This window comes from Balearica regulorum, chromosome Z, assembly GCF_011004875.1.
Source record: "Balearica regulorum gibbericeps isolate bBalReg1 chromosome Z, bBalReg1.pri, whole genome shotgun sequence".
NCBI classification, from domain to species: Eukaryota; Metazoa; Chordata; class Aves; order Gruiformes; family Gruidae; genus Balearica; species Balearica regulorum.
In genome coordinates, this window is record NC_046220.1 from 55625651 (window position 1) to 55648086 (window position 22436).

The 22436-nt window shown below is 38.6% G+C and overlaps 1 protein-coding gene across 6 annotated transcripts in view; it reads right to left on the reverse strand.

Moving 5' to 3' along the window:
* The window catches only part of UHRF2 (ubiquitin like with PHD and ring finger domains 2), a 95026-nt gene that overhangs the window by 37029 nt on the left and 35561 nt on the right, over window positions 1-22436 (reverse strand). For all 6 annotated transcript variants that reach the window (XM_075739495.1, XM_075739494.1, XM_075739491.1 and 3 more), the window contains one exon: window positions 698-807. In XM_075739495.1, the coding sequence (XP_075595610.1) occupies window positions 698-807 (110 nt within the window). The remainder of the gene's footprint in view (window positions 1-697; window positions 808-22436) is intronic.

The window sequence follows — 22436 nt, forward strand, 5'->3', positions numbered from 1 at the left end:
TCTAATATATAATAATATCTAATATCTATTAGTAGAGCTGCAGTCCAATCTATCAGTTGCTATCACAAGCACTGATTACTCCAAACTTCAATATATTTTTAAACTTTGAATAAAATGTCACACTACTTTTTAGATAAGCTGTCACTAACCCCTTTCTGTGATTGTGAGGAGGATGATGAGGTATGGCACAGTTTTTTAGAAGATCATGCAGGGCCAAATAATAATCCAAATGTTAATTATGCCTTTTTTTCATGGTACAAGCAGCTCTAGCACAAAGTTTCTTATATTTTCTTTTAATTCTGATAGAGTTGAAATAGTGCACAATTACAGACTGATTCTATCTTTGGCATTTATTAGTTTAAATGACATATCAATTGCAAAAGCAATTTGGTGACCTGGACACCTGTCTAGGAACTTAACTGAGACTATGAATTAATTCTGCACAGTTCATTTGGAACTTTATCAGCTGTTCCCCTAAGATCTCATCAGTTTCTGAATATGTCAACTAATATAGCCATCTTACAGTAAATACACTTTTAGAATAGAGATCTAGAAAGGATTCTATGTTATTACCTTCCTGAACACACGAAACAATTATTATTATTATTATTACCTCTGTATGCTGACCTTTCTATATTTTTTTTTAAAGAACATTATTCAATTTGTTCTTCTATTCAAATAATTTAAAGAAGCCTACTTTTGAAATCTCCATCCCCAAATGTCAATGGATAGGCTCCTGGTTTTTCAATCTTGTACATTTCCTCTATAAAAAGGATTTTACAATCATTTATTGTGTCTTCTGGGCCTCTGAAAAACAAAAAGAATAAAAAATATATTCAATGTAGATCCTCAGACCTAGATTCTGTATTTTATGAATCCTAAGCAATGAGATAAAGCTAACTGGCATCTTTTTTTCATCACTGATAGGATATTTTATTTCAATTCACACACAAAATTCAGTCTAGTACTGTAACTTCTAAGAAAACCAAAACACATACTTAAAACTCACAGAAAGAGAAGACTACTCCATTACCCTCAGACAATCCAGCAGCTGAGTATGCCCTTATTGACAGCCATCCATCGCTTTGTAATTCTACTTCTAAAACCTCAAAATGTTTTTTTTGGCTGAACACAGCAGTCAGTCCAGATGAAATCATATCCTCTCAAATACAGCATATCAAATATTATTATTATAAAAGTATAGTGTCAGAAATGAACCAGAAAAATTACTTATAAGACACAGTAATAGACATTACTTGGAAACCACAGAGTAAGAAAAGCAATAGAAAGCTTCAAAAGCACTCCTGTGATTCTGAATGTTTTGGAAACCTAAAACCCATTACTGCAAAGACATGTACAATACTGAATTATATACTGTGAGTAGTCCTACTAATGTCAGGTTTCAGTGCAAAATCTCTTCACCATATCTCAGTGATGAGTAACAAACAACCCACAACACAAATGCTGAAAGACTTCTAGAGAAGGATTAGGAAATATTAAATGTAGAGAAAAGGTTTGACCTCTTATTATAATCTCTTTGTATTTACTAAAGTTCTAATTAAAATGTAAATGTATCCAGGAAGAAAAGGCCATAAAAAACCCCAACATTTTTAAAACATTCCTTTTTCTTCCTTCCTCAGGAAGATATTGTGTATTGTGCCTTCTTCAACTGCCTGCTCTCTGACCATTTTAAAGTTACTACCTAAGCTAGAACTAAGCAGGAATTTTCAGCATAATCCATATTGGAAGTAGTAATTACTGAACATAGTATCACTGATTTCATTATATCACATGTGTCGTTACCGATTTCAGAGTTTAGCAGTTTGACACTAGAGAAATGAATTTACTAGCTGGAGAGTGTTGTTTCTTGCAGGCTCAGACCCCGCCATTAAAAAAAAAATCTGAAGGAGATTTGGGTTTGTTGAATTTCTTTCCTCTTCAAAAGTTAATCTAATTCTGTTGCACTGCTGCAGTCCCTGTTTTGGTTCTAGAAAAACACTTCAAAATCTGAAACCGCACAAGCAACCAAATGAATACAGACCAGACATACCATTGCTGGAATTATTAAGATTATAAAGTTTAACATTTTACCAAGACTGTGATGTCTGTAGTTAAAATGTCCAGTGAGTATCCTGCAACACAAGAAATAAAATAGATTTTCTTCTTTCCTATATAGACATCAGATGTGCTGGACAGAGTAGTAACAGCACACAGTCAAATTCCAAGTTAGGAAAGCGTGAAGATTATACAGTTTTTTGAAGGCTTTATTATGAATGAAAAAAACTATTGTATTGGTTACTGCTCAGTATTTGAAGGAAGTTGTGCAAGATTCTGCTAAGTAAAGTGGAAGTGCACTGCACCATTACAAGTGTCTCTTGAGACACAGGACAATAATGAGAATGAACAACTGTAAAGATAATGATTAAATATTGACACATTGGAGACTATTTTCCAGGTGAAGGCCACCAGTAACTGAAAATGGTATGTTTCTTTCAAATATGTAGAGTGTAGAAAGGCCTGAGAATAAGTCTGAATCAGGTGAACAAGTCTCCTAAGCCATATTTGTAGGGTATCTGTAAGAAACAATCACACAAGTGACTTGAAAATCCTTTTTAAGAGTCAGTCAGGTGGCATATCCCTATAAAAAGGTCAAGGCTGCAAAACTAAATCAAACTGTAGACAGGTAAGGAAACAAAAAATTAGGTCCACATTAAATAAGGATAACCACAATAACAGAAATACCAGGTTTCAATCTGGGATCTGTTGCTCCCCACTCAACCTCTTTGTCTTCTCCTACCACTTCCATTGTGATGACTCCAGTTCTTGAACTCTGCCACATGCTAAGGCAGAAAAAAACTAAGCCAGGGAAAAAAAAAAAAAAATCACAGGCAACACAACATTTCTTGGTGGCCCTGAGCACTGCAGTGTTTAGGACCATGGAACTGGTGTTGAGAGGACTCTGATAATGTCTTGATTCACTGTAATTGTCTTCTAAGTGTATCAACAGCTGTTTACTTTGGCATCTGAATTTATTTTGACCCTTTTTCTTCCTTGTACTTTTTGGAAAGAAAACATTCCTCATTGTTGGTTACATACATAAGCAGCAAATACTAGCAAATTTCAAAGATTTGGGATATTTCTATAGAACATACAAATGCTACATCAATGCAAACACATCCATCAGATAGAGAACAGATTGTTTTCCTGACCAGTAAATCATGTATTTAAGCTAATCTTCATTTGCACCCTAAAGGGCATTACTTAAAAACAGTTCTGGCCATTAGGGGTGACCCCTCAGATTTATTTAGGTTTCCACACAGTGCGGTGAACACAGGAAGTCTGATTTTCTGCACCTCAGGCTGGATGAGACTGCATTGACCAACCACCCACACTGGAATGCTAGACGCCAGCTTCTGTTACGACAAAGTACGCCTCTGACAACATAAGGACACAGAGATACTTCCCGTCTGTGAATACCTACAGCACTTAAATTCCTCCAGCTGTTACCAAATCTGCAGCTCTACTTAAGGCACAATTCCCAGATTTGGTTTAAAGTGAACTATTTAACTAGAAAATTGTCCCTGAAACAGAAGATGACTCCCAAGAATGACTACGCCTCTAAAAGGGCTGTGGGTGCCAGTACACCCCTGCAGGGAAAGTGAGAGTGGAAGCTTCTCCCTTTTGCAGTAGCATGCAAAGACACTTTGAATTATCTACAACACACGCCCATTCATTCACAGTCATAAAAGCACTATACATTCAAATACAGAAAGGACAAATTGTAAACATACCCTGGCAGGAAAACCAAATGAACAAATACAGACTGAGTTCTCAAAGCATCAAGGTTTCTCTGCTTATCTTCTGTAACTTGCCCTATATTTTTTGTTGGTCCTAGATTACATAAAGTTAAAACCAAAAGAAAACACATCTCCTGACACTCTTTAATGCTATAAATCTAGTTATGTTAAGACCTTCCTTACTTATACCACTGTTTGCCTGCCTATCCAGCTTGATTCCTCTAGGACTTATTTCTAACATAACTCAAAGTGGTGAATGTATTTTAAAACCAAAATACAGAATCATGGCTTCTTTCACCTAAGTAATGTGAAATTTATATTCACATTAAAAAATACACGTATTGGTTTGTATATCTGTATGCTTACAACGTAAAAGATAAAAAATAAACAAGTACACCTTAAAGCATATCTATATGGAAAAGTCAAAACAGTCATAGAAGATTAATATGTTGGATAATAGTAAGCATACAACATGTGCATTTACAGAAAAATTGAAGCATAATTTATTAAGTTATTATTTTATTAAGTTATTAATTTATTAAGTTAATATCTTGTCAAGAAACAATAGTGACAGTCTCAGTGTCTCAGCTATCAACATGACTTTACTCATGCCATGGGATACAGAGATAGTCCCAAATTCCAGTACATTTCAGACAAATTACAGCATACTTGCAGAGTGTATTTTTCCCCAATTTTTGCATCTTGCAAATATTCAACGTGTATGCAGTTCAAATACACTATCCCTTTTATGAGGAAAACTGCATCAAGAAAAAACTTGCAACATTTCCTCCCCTCTCTCTACACTGTCTTCTTATTTAGAGCTGGTTTACTTTAATTTACCCTCTTTTTTACTGCATTTGCTCCAGAAGTTTAGAAAGTAGTTGTTTAAAAAAAAAAAAAACACCACAACAAAACTTTTCATCACATCATCACGTGTAATTCTCTGCATACAGTCTTTAGGCAAAAAGGAAGGTTGCAAAACACCATAAAGCTATACTCACAAATCTCTACAGACATTTGTTTTACTGCTATCCATTACCTGGAAAACAAGCCAAGCCTGAGGTCAGCAGAATATTTATTAGGAGTATATTCCACTGGTGTCAATTTAAACTATTAAAATGACTTTTAACTACTATGATTATCACGTTTTCTTGAAAGATACCATGAAAATATTTCTAAGCTGATTCAATGATATTAGTGTTCCAAAAGGCACCAAAGCAAAAAGGTTTTGTGAAGTATGCAGAAGCATAGATTTTTACCATCAGCTTTATTACAAAAAATTAAGTGAGATCTGCACAGTCTACAGAATTGGGTGGAGAGGAACCAAATTAAATTCAACAAGGGCAAATGTAGGGTCCTGCACCTAGGGAGGAATAAGCCCAAGCACCAGTACAGGTTAGGGGTTGGCCTGCTGGGAAGCAGCTCCACAGAGAAAGACCTGGGAGTCCTGGTGGACAACAAGCTCTCCATGAGCCAGCAATGCACCTTCATGGCCAAGAAGGCCCATGGTATCCTGGGCTGCATTAAAAAAAGCGTGGCCAGCAGGTCAAGGGAGGTTATCCTCCCCCACTACTCTGCCCTGGGGAGGCCACGTCTGGAGTTCTGTGCCTAGTTCTGGGCTCCCCAGTTCAAGAAAGACAGGGAACTCCTGGAGAGAGTCCACTGGAGGGCTACAAGGATGGTTAGGGGACTGGAGCATCTCTCGTACGAGGAGAGGCTGAAATACCTGGGTCTGTTTAGCCTGGAGAAGAGAAGACTGAGAGGGGATCTGATCAATACTTATAAATACCTAAAAGAGCAGGTGCCAAGAGGAAGGGCCAGACTCTTGTCAGTGGTGCCCAGTGACAGGACAAGGGGCAGCGGGCACAAGCTGGAACACAGGAAGTTCCATCTGAATATGTGGAAAAACTTTTTCGCTGTGAGGGTGACCGAGCACTAGAACAGGCTGCCCAGAGAGGCTGTGGAGTCTCCTTCTCTGGAGATATTCAAAACCCACCTGGACGTCATACTGTGCAACGTCCTCTAGGTGATCCTGCTCTAGCAGAGTGGTCGGACCAGTTGATCTCCACAGGTCCCTTCCAACCCCTATCATCCTGTAATTCTGTGAAATCATGTATATATTATGTCAACCTCAAAGTGTTGAAGTGCAACATAGTTTTTATATAATTAGTGAAATGAAAGAACTCTGATTAATACTAGAAAACACAGAACTCTCAAAATAAAATCAAAAAATCAGTTGCATGGAGGTAACAATCGGTAAAAGCATATTTTTCTTCTCATAGTACTGCTATCCTACTGACATACGCAATACTGTTCCCATATCTAGATGGAACTGATAAAATACACGGAATTCATCATTTCTATATCACACATTAGCTCATAGTAGACATTCCTTCTCTTTTGGGGCTCTCCTGTATTTTTTCTTTGGGATAAGGGCACTCAGAAAGTAACTTTCAGACTAACTTTCTCCTAAAAGATAGGCAGTATTTGAACCAGAGAAAACAGTTTATTTTCTGCTATGAGCTACATAAGGAGCAAGCAAATACTATCAAATAACTTTACAAAGCTGTTCCAATGAATGCCACAGCTGCATATCTGGAACTACAGAAGAAGATCAACCACCATTGCAACAAATGATGGCTAATAATAAATGGTTAAGCCTTACCAAAGCTAAAAATCTCTGCTCAGCTAGTTGCTCTGAAAAGCCTAATTCTTCTGCCATATTACACATACAATAACTCTACTAATGATCAGGCTACACGCAATTTATCTTGAAAACTAGGGTTATCTAATAAATTTGTGGTTATACTATTCTCTCAAATATACACATGAAATAACACCTACTTTCATTTCTTCACCTTACCATACCAAAAATTAGATTAAAAAAAACACTTGAGTTACACATTACGCCTACTAAATGGGACTGCATTTGTATTTCATAGGTACACTAAGTCCTTTAAAGAAATTAAATCCCAAAACAGAGCCAGACTCTTCAATACAATAGAATTCCTAATACAAGCTTTGCTTTTAGATAGTTTAGCCATAGCCAGATAGAAAACTTCAACTGAACCTTCTCATACCTGTATTTTTCCCCCTCACATTTCTTTTTTTTTTTTAAACCTTCAGGATGCCAAACACTCTACACATACATAATCACAGCTGACTAGAAGTATGACAACTGAGCATTATCATGGATATTTCAAAGGTCACCTTTCCAGAAAATAAAACCTGCTGGATGATAATTACCATGCTGTGAAAACTCTTATCAGTTCTTATAGTCTGAGAGATTCAGTTACAACTGCCAGATCTCTATCTGGAATCTTCTGGGTTTATCACTTTACCATATTGAAATTAGAAGAAAAATATTTCAAAATGCACTAAGAGTCAAAATGCAATGCCGAATAAAAACAGGAAAAAAATAGTATTAAAAAAATACACACGAAGGTTATATTCACACAAATAATTATAAGGAAAAGTGTCTAATGATAATCTGTCTTTAGGCCTCCTAAGAGCAAAACCTTACTCACACTAAGTCATGTTTACCACAGACAACAAACTGATTTGTCAGCTTCTATTGTTACTATCAAAGGGTGTTGTCCAGGTCAGCAGAGAAACAGCCACAATCAGAATAAAACCTAACAGAATATAATGATGGCTATGCTCTCCAAATGTATAAATTCAGTTAACAAACAATACAAAAATCAAAACAGGACCAAATTTACTACCACTTTCAGTATCCGTCTTTTCACACGCACTACTTTGTTTACATCCCATTTATGATCCATCAGTGTCTATTCTGTTTTTGCAGTGCTTGCAGCCAGCAACTCTTTATTTTTCTCCCACACCAACAAACAATGGTTGGATAACTTTGTTAGAAATACGCCAACAATCTAAGTGACTATCAGCCAAAAGAATGTTTTGAAATTAAAGCAAATACATGTAACAGCATGCACATTTCAAAAGATGTTAAATGGAAAATACCTCAATCTGATATAAAATATTAAAACATGAAAATCACTACCAGTTGCTTTACATTAACTATAACTTCAGCTAAACTGTAGTTTCAACAAACTGCAAATACACATTGTCTACACTGAATGAAACAAAGGCTAAAACACGCCCATAACACACTTATAACCCCCACAAAACACGACTGGAGATTTGATTTTAAACAGTCTTGTTTTAAAGGTAACTTACAAAATCTTCTCACATGAAAATAGCACATTACGTTGATAATTTGACCAAATTCTGCTGAATTGCACTGAATTACAAAGAGGTTCTTTTATTTTGTATTGTATGTAAGCAGAAGGACAGACAATATTTTCAAGATTTTTTCAGAATATTCCACACCTATTTGGTTTATCAGGAAAATACAAATGCACAGTATTAGCTGTGCTTTCAATTCAATGTTCTTTACTTGTATTACACAAGCCACTATTAACAACCAAGACACAATCCAACTTTACAACTATGCAAAGATTTTACTACCCCAACGTAAGACATGGAGCTGTTGGAGTGAGTCCAGAGGAGGCCATGAAGATGATCAGGGGGCTGGAGCACCTCTCCTGTGAGGACAGGCTGAGAGAGTTGGGGTTGTTCAGCCTGGAGAAGAGAAGGCTCTGGGGAGACCTTATAGCAGCCTTCCAGTACCTGAAACAGGTGGCTACAGGAAAGCTGTAGAGGGACTGTTTACAAGGGCATGGAGTGACAGGACAAGGGGTAATGGTCTTAAGCTGAAGGAGGGTAGAGTTAGAGGAGATGTTAGGAAGAAATTCTTTATTGTGAGGGTGGTGAGGCAATAGGGGGAATAGGTGGAATAGGTTGCCCAGAGAGGCTGTGGCAGCCACATCCCTGGAAGTGATCAAGGCCAGGTCGAATGAGGCTTAGGGCTACCTGGTCCAGTGGAGGGTGTTCCTGCCCATGGCAGGGGAGTTGGAACTAGATGATCTTTGAGGTCCATTCCAATCCAAACCATTCTATGATTCTATATATAACACTAAGATTTAAAAAAAACAAAAAAAACAAAAAAAAAAACCAAAAAAACCACCCATAAATTAAGCCGAACCTATTTCCCAGGATACGTCAAAGGCTTTATTATTAAAAACATCATAATCTAACACGAATTGTTGAGGTCTTTAAAAACAAAACACACACACCCAACTCCCAAACCTTCAAATTCACATTGTGAATACACAGACAGGCCAGCCAGGATATTACTTTTTTAATCTTAGTAGTGGGCATAATGCTTGATGCATTTACAAAACAATATATTACAGTTCACAGTGCCAGACTCCGGAAGCAAAGATTTGGATGCAGGGCCTATCCTTTTTTTTCCTAAGCCTAGGATCTGTAAAGGAGATGAACATTAAAAAAGGAAGCATAAACTTAGTAGCTGGGGAAAGGGGAAAGCACTGGCCTGAGGGAACCACAGGTCACATTGACAGATCTTAATAACCTATTTACCATAGCAGCTCAGGAGCTAGACTCTGCCCTATGCCATGAAATCCACTGAGGAGAGCAAGATGCAGCAAATGGAGACGGATCGCACCCACCACGCAGCGCCAACACTCGAGATCCACCAGGGGCCGGCAGCGCGTCTGCATGGTGACCTGTCCATGGTCCTGCAGGAAAGCCACTGCGTCGACCAGGGAGGGACACGGCTGCCATTACCACAACTCCTCTCCTAGAACTGGATTAAGTTTGTGGCTGGCACTACCACAACGCTAAACGGGCATCCACAGTTTCCAAATCCAGGTTGAAACATGCAGATGTTAACACCTACTTGACTTAACATGCATAAAGAACCAGGTCAAAAAAGAGCTGGTTGAAGACCCACAAAGATGGAACCCCAACAGCTTCATACATGAAAAAAAAAGCTACAGGAGCTGTACTGGCTTCACAGGACATGGTCTAAGATCAGTCCACTTCTCCATGTGGACTGAATTTCAAGACTCAGAACAATGCAGAGTCTGCTCAAGACATCATTCCAGGGGTCTGGACTAGTCAATAAGCTCTTTCACACCAGGAGGAGGCAGAGCTACACACAGGTGACTCTTACTAAAAGAGGTTAAAAGCTTCTATCCAGATTTTACATTGTATTACAATTCTGAGAGCAGATGCAGCACACATACTCATCATGAGCTTAGATACAGTTACAGGAAACCAATCTGTGTACCCAGCTGGATTAATTGAGAATCTCAATTCAAAAACAGAGACATGAGAAGAAGCATCTCCCTTTGCAACAAAAAAAATCACAGGAATACTGTCAGGATGGAAGGGCCTTCAGAAAACAAAGAATAGCAAAGGAATAGTCTTGAAAACACAGAAACATGGTAAATACTCTACCATAATAAAAATAATATTAAGTGAATAAATAAATTTAGGATGCTTTAAAACCAGTTAAAAAAACTCCAACCCATACAAACAAACAAAAAAAAAAAAAAAGGAAAAAATCTGAAGGTATCCACCATAAAATAGTAAAAACAAAGACATGAAGACATTTTCCATAGAAAGCTTCACATCAAACCAAAGGCAAACAAGAATTGCTCAGAAACAAAGCCAAAACCACATTTCTAGCCTAAAAGTTAGTAATGAATGGATTATCAAAGCTTGAATATACATGACAGCATTACTTTAATGAAAAAGTTTGGCATCCAGGGATGCTCCTGTTCAGAACATTATGAATCTCATCTCACCAAGAATTCCTTAAAGTCAGAGAATACACAGTGGCCTATAGAGAGAAAAAGTCCTAATTTGGCATTGAGAGGGCAGCTGCTCATTTTGAAATGTCTTCATTCTTAATATTTCCCAATTCTCTTCAGACACATTACATCAACTACCTGGGCCATGGTGTTCAATTCCATTAGCGCACAATATTAAATGCTCCATTTAAGTGCCCAATGGCTATTATATAATGGTAATGCAGCCTTTCTAGGTCTTATGTGTATATTTAGAATCTGTAATGATTCCATTATTATTCATTTTTTTATGTAGATATATACAAATGTTCATAGATTTTTTGGTAAAACTGTTGGAGAGATTCCTCAATAAACAACTGAGGAAACTGTGGATGGGGTAGGCAAGCAAAGGGCCTAGGGTGAAGAAGAGAATAAACACAGCAATCAACAAAAAAAAAACCCCAAAAAAAAGGTAGAAGTGCAATCACTTGTAGGCATGTAAAGAAAGAAGTGCCAGCAGAAAAGCCTTATGGGGAAAGCTCTCATGCCATTTCTGGGGAATTGGCACACTTTGATGCCTCTCTGAAATAACTGTACACCAATGCATACAGCATGGAGAACAAAGAAGAGTAATTACAGAAATCTGTGTAATTACTGCAGGTCCATGACCTCACTGAGATCATGGAGGCATGGTGGGATAGCTTGCATGACTGGAGTACTGTGACAAATGGGTATGGGCTCTTCAAGGGCAGGTTAGAAAGAAATACGGCAGGTCAGCAGCCAGTCGAGAGCTTACAGGTCAAGATTAGCAGAGAGAACAATGTGTGATGCTGTAGTGGGTGCCTGCTAGAGACCTCCTAATCAGGGATAAGTATACAAAGCCTCCTCCATCTACTGGAAGAAGTTTCATGTTTACAGGCCCTGGTTCTCACAGGGAATTTGAAGCACCCTGATATCTGCTGGAAAGATAACAGAGCAGAACACAAACAACCTAGGAAATTTCCAAAGTGCAGTAGTAACAACTTCCTGACACAGATGATCAAGAAGCGGTGCACTGCTAGACCCAATACTCACAAACTAGGAAGAACTGGTCATGGGACATTACAGTCGGGGCAGTTCGGCTGCAATGATGATGAGATGATGGAGTCCAGGATCCTTAAAGGAGAGAGCAAGGTAAAAGGCAAGACAACTCTGGATTTCAGGACAGGAGACTGTAATCTCTTCAGAGATGCACTTGGAAAAATACAACAGGATACAGCCCTGGAGAGAAGAAGGGTACAGTAGAGCTAGTCGATATTCAAGGATCACCTCCTCCAAGCTCAAGAAAAGTCCATCACCATGTGCAGGAAAATCAAAGACAGCACAAGGCCTGCATGGATAAGGAGCTCCCAGACTAAACTCAGACATAAAAAAGAAGGGTGTAAAAAGTGGAAGCAGGAGCAGCTGACCCAGGGGGGAGTATGGAGTTCCTATCCAATTGTGTAGGCATAGGGTTGGGAAAGCCAAGGTCTACCTTGATTTGAATCTGGCGAGAGATGTGAAAGGCAACAAGGAAGGACTCTGCAACTATAAAAGCAGGAGAGGAAAACTGAAGAAAATGTGAGCTCACTACTAAACGTGGCAGGACCCCAATGACAAAAAACAGAGAAAAAGCCAAGGTGCTCAGTGCATTCTTTGCCTCAGTGTTTACTGGTAAGACCAGTGTTCAGGAATCCCAGGCCGTTGAGACTAGAGGGAATGTCTACAGCAAGGAAGATTTAGTCTCAGTGGAGGAGGATTAGGTTATAGAGCACTTAAACTGAACATATATAAGTCTATGGGGCCTAACAGGTTGCGCCCATGAGCACTATAGATCTGCCTGACATCTGGATAAGGCTACTCTTAGTCATCTTTGAAATATCATGACAATTGGGACATTTGCTCTCTTCCAGTTCTCAGGAAGGTGTCACTCCTACCTTCAAGAAAGATTTGCTGACAGACTGGTCAGCCTCACCTCAATCCATGGGAAGGTGATGGAGCATATAATCCTGGAAATAATTTCCAGATATGAGAACAAGAAGGTATCAAGAACTGTGAGCATGGACTTAGAAAGTGGAAATCAAGTGGAAATCATGCTTAATCACCATGACAGTCTTCTACAATGAGGTGACTTGCTTGGAAGATGACAGGTGAGCAGGATATGCTATTATGTCCACTGTAAGGCTTTTGATACACTCTCCCATAACATCCTCACATACAAGCTGACAAAGTATGGGTTAAGTGCACAGTAAGGAGGATTGAAAACTGAATCCACAGGATTGTGACCACTGGCTCAAAGTCCAGTTGGAGGCAAGCTAGCAGCACCCCAGGGGTTGATCTTGGGGCTAGTACTTTTTAATCATCCTCATTAATGACCTGAATGATGGGAACAGAGTGGACTCTCAGCAAGTTCACAGATACAAAACCAGGAGTAGTTGCCAATATAGCAGATGCGTTCAGAGTGACCTGGAGAGTTAGACAGAGGACTTTAATTATGTTCAAAGAGAAACATGAAGTCCTGCACAGAGGGAGTATCCCATCCACCAGGACATGCCAAGTGCCAACTGACTGGAGAGCAGCTTGGTAGATAAAGGCCTTGAAGAACTCAAACAAGCTGACGATAAACCAGCAATGTGCCCTTGTAAGCAAAAAAGGTCAACAGCCTCCTGGACTGCAGTGACGAGAGCACTGCCAGCAGGCAGAGGGAAGGCAAATGTTCCTCACTACTCAGCACTGGTGAGGCCAAGCCTGGGCTCCCCACGGTAAGACAGACATGGGCCTACAGGAGTGGTTCTAGAAAAGGGCCACAAAAATGATTAAGGGACTGGAAGATGTTTGATATGGGAGTGTTTAGCCTGGAAAAGAGAAGGCTTGTGTGTGGACAGCTCTTATCTATGTGTATAAAACAAGGAGTCAGACTCCTCTCACTAGTGCCTACTGCCAGGACAAGAAGTAACAGGCATAAACAGAAAACACATTAAATTCCCTCTGACCACACAAAATACTCTTTTACAGTGATTGTCCAGAGAGATCTCCACCTATAAAGATACTCAAAACCCAAGTGGACACAGCCTCAATCAACCTACTCTAGCTGACCCTGCTTAAACAATCTCAAGAGCTCCCTTCCATTCTCAATGGTTCTCACACATGTATACATGTATTTCAGAACTACTCTTTTTATTTATTTCCATAATGCTTTTCCTAATATTGTGATGACCACCGGTTGTTTTTCTTTTCCACACTTTTGCATTTTTGCACTTGTCTGCTTTCTTCTGTTTGGAATTACTTTCCTCAGTGGGAACAAATTAAACTTCAAAATACTTCTAAAAATCACCCCCTAGAAAGCAAGTCAAAAACTCTGTGGATTCTCTAATAAACAAATCTGCATGTTTATTAGAGAAAGGACAGTGTTACAAATACTGAAGATATAGTTTATGTGCTGGGAAAACAAACAAAAGCCTCAAAATCCAAGCCAACCCATTCTTCACCTTCAAAAGATACTTTTATCTTATGGTAATTATGAAACCCAAAACATTCCAGCTTTTAACACTTGGTACTTATGCTTTGTTTGTTTTTTATGGCTTGGGGATTTTGTTGCTTATAACAATTAAGCAATTTAAAAGTTAAGCTATTGAATGCCATCCAAACAACAAATTTTCTCCCCCTCTCATTGCAACGTATGTCCATCATCTCTGGTCTGCCTGCCACGTACCATGTGTTCCCTGAACCATCTCAGCAGCCCTTTGCTGAATTCGCTCTAGTTTATGTGTCTTTTGTGCATTGAGGTAGAGGGCATCTGTGTTTGGGGGCGGGAGGAATCTAGTATTCTTCATGCAGTCTAATGAATACTCAGTAAAAGGGAATAACTGTCCCCAGTCTTCTGATTACACTCCTTTTCATACAGCCTGAATACTGTTAGCCTTCATCACATACTGCTAGCTCATGTTCAGCTTGCTGTTTGCCTAGACTCACAGGTCCTTCTCATCAGAACCACCTCCCAGCTAGCATTGCTGCAGAGAGCTCTGCCTTTCCAGGTGCAAAACTTGGCATCTATCCTTGTTGAATTTCTTGAGGCTCCCCTCAGCCCCCTTCTCCTGCCTGCTCTGACTGGCAATACGACCCTTGAGTTTTCATCAATTTGGTGTCTCTGCAAACTTGATGAGAGTGCACTGCATTGCCACTGCCACACTGTTGCTTCGGATAAATAGTACAGGTCCCACGATACACCCTTGCAGCTCTCTGCTTGTTATCACTTTCCACATAGCATACAACTCATTAACCACTATCCTCTGAGCTGGATCATCCAATCTTATCTTTTTTTTTAAAGAGATTTGGTTGCCCATCCATCCAGATCACAACATCCTAATTGGGATAGGATATGATGGGACACAGATGGAAGACCTGCTACAACTTGAAGTAAATGCCATCTTGGCCACAGAGCTAATTGTTTTGTCATAGAGGGCAGCCAGGTTTGTAAGGCATAATTTAATCTTGGAAATAACCCACCCTGGCTATTCCAAATCATCTTCACATGGCCAGCAATTCCAAAAGAAATGTCCCATGATATTCCTCAGACTGAAGAAGGCTGACTGGCCTTCCTTGAAGATGGATGCAATATTCGCCCTTCTCCAGTTGTCAGGGACCCCCCTGATCTCCGTGACTTTTCAAATGCAGTACAGAGGAACATCATTATAGCATCAGCAAGTTCCATTGGCATACTTTGATGCAACCCACCTGGTCCCATGGACTTACATTGGTCAAGTTCTTATAAGCACTCCTTGATTCAGTCCTCGCTCACTGCTGAGGACTCTCCTTGAATGTCTTCACTAGACACAGTTACCAGAGACAGCTTGTCAGTGAAGACTAAGGCAATGAAGACAGTGTCTGTTGACAATGAATCATCTTTTTCATCAATAGTTCTATATGTTCCTTGTTACGCCTTCTACTGCCAAAGCAGTGGTAAAAGCTCTTGCACTGCCCTTAATGTCTCTTTCAAGTGTCAACTCTAGACAACTTTTGGTTCTCATAACAACATCCTTACATGTTTAAAATTCCTCTTTTTTACGCTGCCCCCATTTCCAACTCCTATATACTGACTTCTTACACTGGAGCTAAGTCATGAGTTTCCTGTTCAGCCTTGTCAGTCTCCCAGTAAATCTATTAGTTTCTTGAGTTTTGGGATGAACCATCTTTGTAATTGGAGGAGGTTGTCCTTAAGCACCTGTCAGCTCTGCTGAGCTCCTTTACCCTTCACAGTTGCCTCCTATGGGATCCTACCAAGAAGTTCCTTCAGTCCTTCAAACTGAACTCTGCTCTACTAAATTCCAGAGTCTGTACTCTGCTACTCTCCTTCCTCAGTTCCATCATCATCTTGGTATCTACTGTTTCACAGCCAGCATAGCCAAGGCTACCATTGATCACCTGATCCCCAAGCAGTTTTTGATAATAAAGAGGAGATCCAGCTGTTGACCATGTTGACCTATCCAGTACCTGTACTAACAAGTTATCCCCGACATGTTCAAGAGCTTCTTCACTGCTTGCATTCCTCTTATCCTGCCAGAGGATGTCAGGAAATTTCAGTCCTCCATGAAAATCAGTGCTTGTGATTCAGAGATTTTTGAAGATGGGTTTGTGCTCTTCCTCACCTTGATCAGGTGAACTACCACCACAATGTCATCCTTTTTGGACTCTCCCATCCTGACCCACAAGCTCTCAACCAGACTGTTATCAGCTCACTGAAGAGCTCCCTACATCCAAATCTCTTCATGTCATAGCAGCCCTGCCCTCTTTATCTTTGCCTTTCTTGAGAAGTTTGTGTCTATCTATCTCTCACTCCAGTCATGTGAGCTGTCCCATCATGTCTCCACTATACATTCTGTGACTATATGCAGAACTAATTCCTCCCACTTACTTCTCAGGCTGGATGTATTTGCATACACACACCTGTGACAGGTATCCCTCTTTAACCAATCCCAAGATCCCTCTTGCTCCCAAAGTGTACCCTTTGCTTTCCATGCATATGACCTAATATCCATGGGTTATAATGTCCCTTCAGCACCCAAAGCTCTACTCACCAGGTTGGCCAGCCTGTTGGCACAGATGCTCATCCCACTTGAGGATCAAGGACTTTCAGGGACAGACAGGAAGGTAATTATGGGCCCCATGGTATTAAAAGCCAAATGCCTGTTGAAACAAGCTGTGCAATTAACCAAGTCTTGATCTATAAGATTTACCTGCTCCTTTCCCTTGGGAGGATTGGTCCTCCAAAATCTTACCCTTTCACCAGGAGGACTGAGCAGCTCTTACGTAGCTGGGCTACTTAGCTTGAGAGATAACAGTATCTCTAGTAAGGCAGACTTGGTTTGCAACTTAAATTTTAGAATTTCAAGACAACAGAACAGTGCATTCACAGTCCAAAAGACTCAACATGAATTACAAGCACCTAGTCTACTTCCCCTCCATTTTGGGAAAGCAAACTGCAACATTCAATCAAATATCAGTTTCTTCATATTGCTAGTTAAGAACAAGCAATGTGTAGCAGAATGGCACCAAGGACAAAAAAATTACTTTTTATGCTCTCTCTTTAAAAAGAGGGAAACATCAAGATAGAAAATATTTCTTCCATCTAAGAGAAATTATTACAGGTAAGCAATCTTAAAACAGTAATCCTTCCACTCCTCTCTGCACAATGGAACCTCTTCAAGATTTGTCCTCTTTAAAGCAGGAAAAATAAAGTATGTGGAGGAACAGCTATGATCTCTCTAGAACGTGGCCATCATAGCTATTCAGGGAGTGTTTGGAAATTTTTGTCCGCAAAGAGAGAAGGAAAAGGAGAAAGAGGAAACATGACTAGGGTACCTGTAATAACAAGTCAGTCAAATACCCTTCAAAATGTACTCTCGGTTCTTTCTAAACTTGCTAGTTTTGATTTCACAGGTGATGAACCAAACTACTGCATCTCATTTATGACATTGGTGGAGAAGACAATTACCACAGCGAGTGGTTAAAGGATTCACTTTGTTCATGATCTCTTCATGAACTATTCCCAGTCAGATACTATTCTTCTATCTCTCATATTTGACTGAAACAACACATCCTGGATACCAACCTTTCTCCAGTCCCAGTGGACCAACCTTTCCCCAATTCCAGTGTGTTTCAATACCTTCTGGGCAGTTTGTCCTGCACTCCAGACTCCTCTTTAATAATATTCTGACCTCATGTCCATTACATCTTTTAATTCTTGATGTTTTCCTCACAAATGAAATCACAGCTGAAGCAAGATGAAAAACCTAATCTGGAATTTAAAAATAACCAGTTTGATTTCCAGTAAGCTTCACTTCTTATGTTCAAAGAGATCATTGTTTTCACACACACACAAACACCACCCCCCAAACACGAGATCTTTTGTCCAACAGGATAATTAATTGGGACCCAAAATACTCTTCCTGTTGTTAGAGTCATTCCTGTTAAGAATTGCAAGATCATTACCTAAGGCTGTGGATCACAAAAAGAGCCATCTCTAGCTGTAGACACTACGGAAAAGCAGTTCACAGAAGTGCTTAAGAAGTTCTAGGCATCACCTCTACAGAATCACCATGAAAAATCCCAGCAGGCTTCTTGGACAATCAGAATCTATCTTGATTGGAAACAGTTGCGTTGATTCAAAAGGAGGTCTCTTCTTCAAAGGAGGTGACCAGCTCCACTGAAGTCACAAGGAGAAGAGGAAAGAGGGAGACACAAATTCACCCTTTCAGAAGTTTTGTTGCCTAGAAGAAATATGCCATTTTTATGTTTGTGCAAGAAAGCTGCAGGCAACTTCTTCAGCAGTTAGAATTCTTACTATTAGAATACCTGCTGATACAGCATGAAAGCTATTTTAAAAAATGGCTCCAAGTAAATCTTGTTAATATTCTACATATCAGCAAAACAATGTCTTCCCAGATCAACCAGCAACAAAGATGCCACATTAAAACAAAAAAACTTGGGAAGTTCTTTTGGGTAGAACCTTATACCACAAAAAGTATACAAGCATCAGTAAGGGATAAACGACTTAGAAATTCCAGGGCTAAAAGAAGCAGCACACTATTGGGCCCCTACAAACTATGACAACAACTGTGACATGTTATCACTATATATACTGGGAGAGATAGGAGGTATGGTACTGTTATTTTTCCAAGTTTCAACACAAGGTACAACTGCCAATAACTTTTTTTTTTTGGACCAGCTAAACAGAAATCCATAGAAGAACAAAAACTCTTGAAGTCATCCAGAACAACACGCAAGACTTGTTCCACTGTTAGTTCACTATTCTGTAATGTGTTTAAATTTTGTACCTTTGCAAAGCTATAAAAACAAATATTATATATGACTTCAAAAATCAGAAGTTAAGTATAAATGGAAAAAATGTTCAAAAGAAGTAAAAGAGGCAGCTAAAAGTAAAGTCTGTACAGGTAGCACAAAGACTGTGAAAAAATATCATAAGGCCTTTTGAGAACAAAAATGCACCAAACATTAATAAAAGGAGTCTAAAAGGAGATTAAAAAAAAAAGGCAAAACTTGCATTCACTGAGGAAGACAAGCCCCAGATCTGGCAGATTACATAGGAAAACATAGTAAGCATATTTAAAAATAAGAGAGAGTGATCTGAAAACAAAAAATCCTTCATTTTTGGGAGCAGGAAGCCTCACAAAAAAACCTGCAGAACTAAAAGATGACAAATATAAAACTGCAAATTTAGGACCCATTCTGTTACTTTCCATTACCACTGCTCAGACAAAGACCTCAAACTCATTAAATATGCACTAAGTCAAAGAGCTGTAAAATCTGCAGAGTAAACAGATTTTTCCAATATTCTTGTGTAACTCCAAAAGCTTAAACAAAATAAAAGACTTGGTATTGACAGAGTCCTTGCTAAATTCAAACTTTCAAAGGCTAACTGAAGAAAAGTAAGAGCTGATTTTGTCTCTATGCATCCTGAACTCTAGTGAGGAGAGAACGCGAAGCACCATTTGAACTACTTTGGTTTGATTTGGTGAGGTAATTTTAATCATGTCAGCATTAAAATAAATTGTGAACAGTCTGCCTCACAACTACCCACCAGTAACAGGCATTTCATACATGACCTTTAAAGTGCAAAGACAAGTCATACTACTTGGGATTACAAATAACTGCTTTCATCATGAAACAGAAGATACTCCTGAAAAAGAAAAATAGAGGATGTTCAAAGATAGAGGTACACCCTGCAAATTCAGTTAAAATAAGTTCAGAGGTACCGCACACACACAGAGAGCATTCTGAACTGTAAGAACGCACACGCAGTCGTGAGAGATCTATGATCCTAGGCCGATGTATATTCCATGGTCAAAGCACCACTGTTTCCCTAGTATTTGTATCTGAGACACAGTAAGTGCAGTTTGGATAGGTTTTAGGCATCCTGCAATTACAAATTTCAGTTGCAATGCAAATACAGTACAAATGAGAATTATTAGTATGTGGTCAATTCTTCTGTACGATGATGTTTTTTCTCCCCAGTTTAGTCTTACTCCTCTCTTCAATAATATTCTCTAATCCATACCTGTTTCCCAAAAGACAAACTAAAGATGACAGATTGTACAGGACATTTCCTTTAGGTTATGACTAAGACATAAGTAACACCTAACAATCATGCATATCATCAGATACAGTAAAAAAAAAAAAGTACTCATCACATGTTCTACCAGCTCCAAAGCATTACCACAAACAGTGCATGTTCTTGTTATTTCCTCTCATTGTGCCAACAGCTTCATGAAATCTTTGTCAGAAGCAATTAAGATCAATAAATCAAACATTCAACTACTGTGTACAAAACTGTTTTATACAAAGCCTCTTTGATGTAATACCAGAAAGGGAAAAAAGTCCAAGCCATGAATATATCTGAAGCAACCCTAAGAACTTTGCCTCCCTTTACTGCCTGCTAAGATTGTTCTTAAGTAGTACACAAATAATTAGTCACTACAATACAATCAATTAATCACTAACATATACTCATAAAGCATTCAAAATAGATTCCACATTTATTTGAAGCAGTTAACTAATGCTAACATTATGATAAGAACTCATGATAACATATCAATAAATTATAGAATCATATATTATTAATATAGATCAAAATAACTATTATAAATTTACATTAATATTTATATTATATATTCTATATCTGTATTATATTGATACATATTAATAAATATTGAAACACTAAGAGAATGCTTTTTATTTTGCAAACCAACATACCTGAAATGTAAAGTGATTCTTGTTGCAGCGTATTCCTTGCACAAGTTTATGAAAACTAGCTGATTTATCTTGTACTTTTACTACTAATTGAGAGGTAGAGTAGGTGATACTGAATTATTCCTTGATAAATTTCAAAAATGGTGGGGCTTAGATAACCTTACTTTCTGCAAACTAGTTGATTACTGCATATATTACAATCTTTTAACATGTAAATGAAGCCTGAATTCTTAGTCAGGAAGAAAATTCACTGAAGTAAGATGCCATTTGAAAAAATGGACTTAAATTAGCACCTCAGAACAAGACATTTGTCAACTGTGCCTCCCCTCCTCCCCCCGTCCCCCCCCCCCCCCCAGGTCCGGCCCCTTTCAGAGGATAGGAAATGTCAATACTATGGGGAACCCCACAGCACTTGCCACGGTACCCATGGTATTTCAAGTTACCATCTTCACATTTGAAGAGTAACTGTCAGCTTGTTTAGATTAAAAAAAGACTATCCTATAGAGTTACAACCAGCATGAACAGAACTTTTTATTAGCCACCACATGCTTGCTTTTGCCAATATAAAACATACTTTGATTATTGTATTTTAATAAACAGGAAAAACTCTGAAAGAATCCATGCAGGCAACAGTTTTAAATAACTTTATCAATAGACATTTGAACTTCATGTTAACTGGTATCTGGACAGTTCTGTTTGTAGAAGGTCATGAAGTCCATCTCTGATTCACCAAATGTCATACAAATATGAAATGCATTACAATTAAAATCTTCATCTCTCTAGACTGGCCTCCATTTCTTAATCTCTTCTCCCTTCCAAGTTAATAATTCAAACCTACTCAATTTCTTCTTGCTTTACATTTGAAGTTTTTGCTTTGCCTAGAACACAAGTCCATAGGCCTGCTCTACTTAACACAAGACGACCATAGGGCACTGAGATTGTCTAATAAAACTCCTGTTATTCAAAAATAAAAAAACCATCCACCATAAAGACTTTCATTTACATGCATGACTTACCAAGTCAATGTCTTTCCTATTTCTCAGTACTAGGTATGATTGCCTTTTTTTTTTTTTTTTTAATACAAAATATTGAATTGTACCTTACCATAAGTCTTTTATGTCTCTTCCAATTAACTATGTCCTACACTGTAAGTCTTCCTACAGATACAATTCTCCTTTCTCATACGGGAAACGACACTAATATGCGAAATAGTCCAATTAATTTTAAGGAATAAAATCAGAACAGTGATACTACTCACTGAAAAAATGTGGGACATGCCAACATTAAATCAACTATTTCTTAAGCAAAAGGAAATTTCACTTTAGTTCCAGTTTCATTTTAAAATCAGTTTTACTCCTAGCATGTAAGCACCCATACACCCCCCTCTTCTGCAAGGATACAGGTAGCAGACTGGATCCATTTGCTTTTAGTTCTTTTGTGTCAGAAAAGGATAACGCTAAAGGAATGAGGAAAGTTAATGAGGAGGAAGGTTACAGTGAATTCCTCGAGGAGACTGCCAGTAAAGACTGGTCATCTGTTCATCCCTAAGGTGGCAATCACACAGTTTACTGACAGTAATATCATATGGATAACTGTTCCTAACTAACTATACACAAGTTTTTAAATTAAATAGGAAAACAAAGCAAAGATACTCAGGTGAGTTCAGCCACATGAAAAC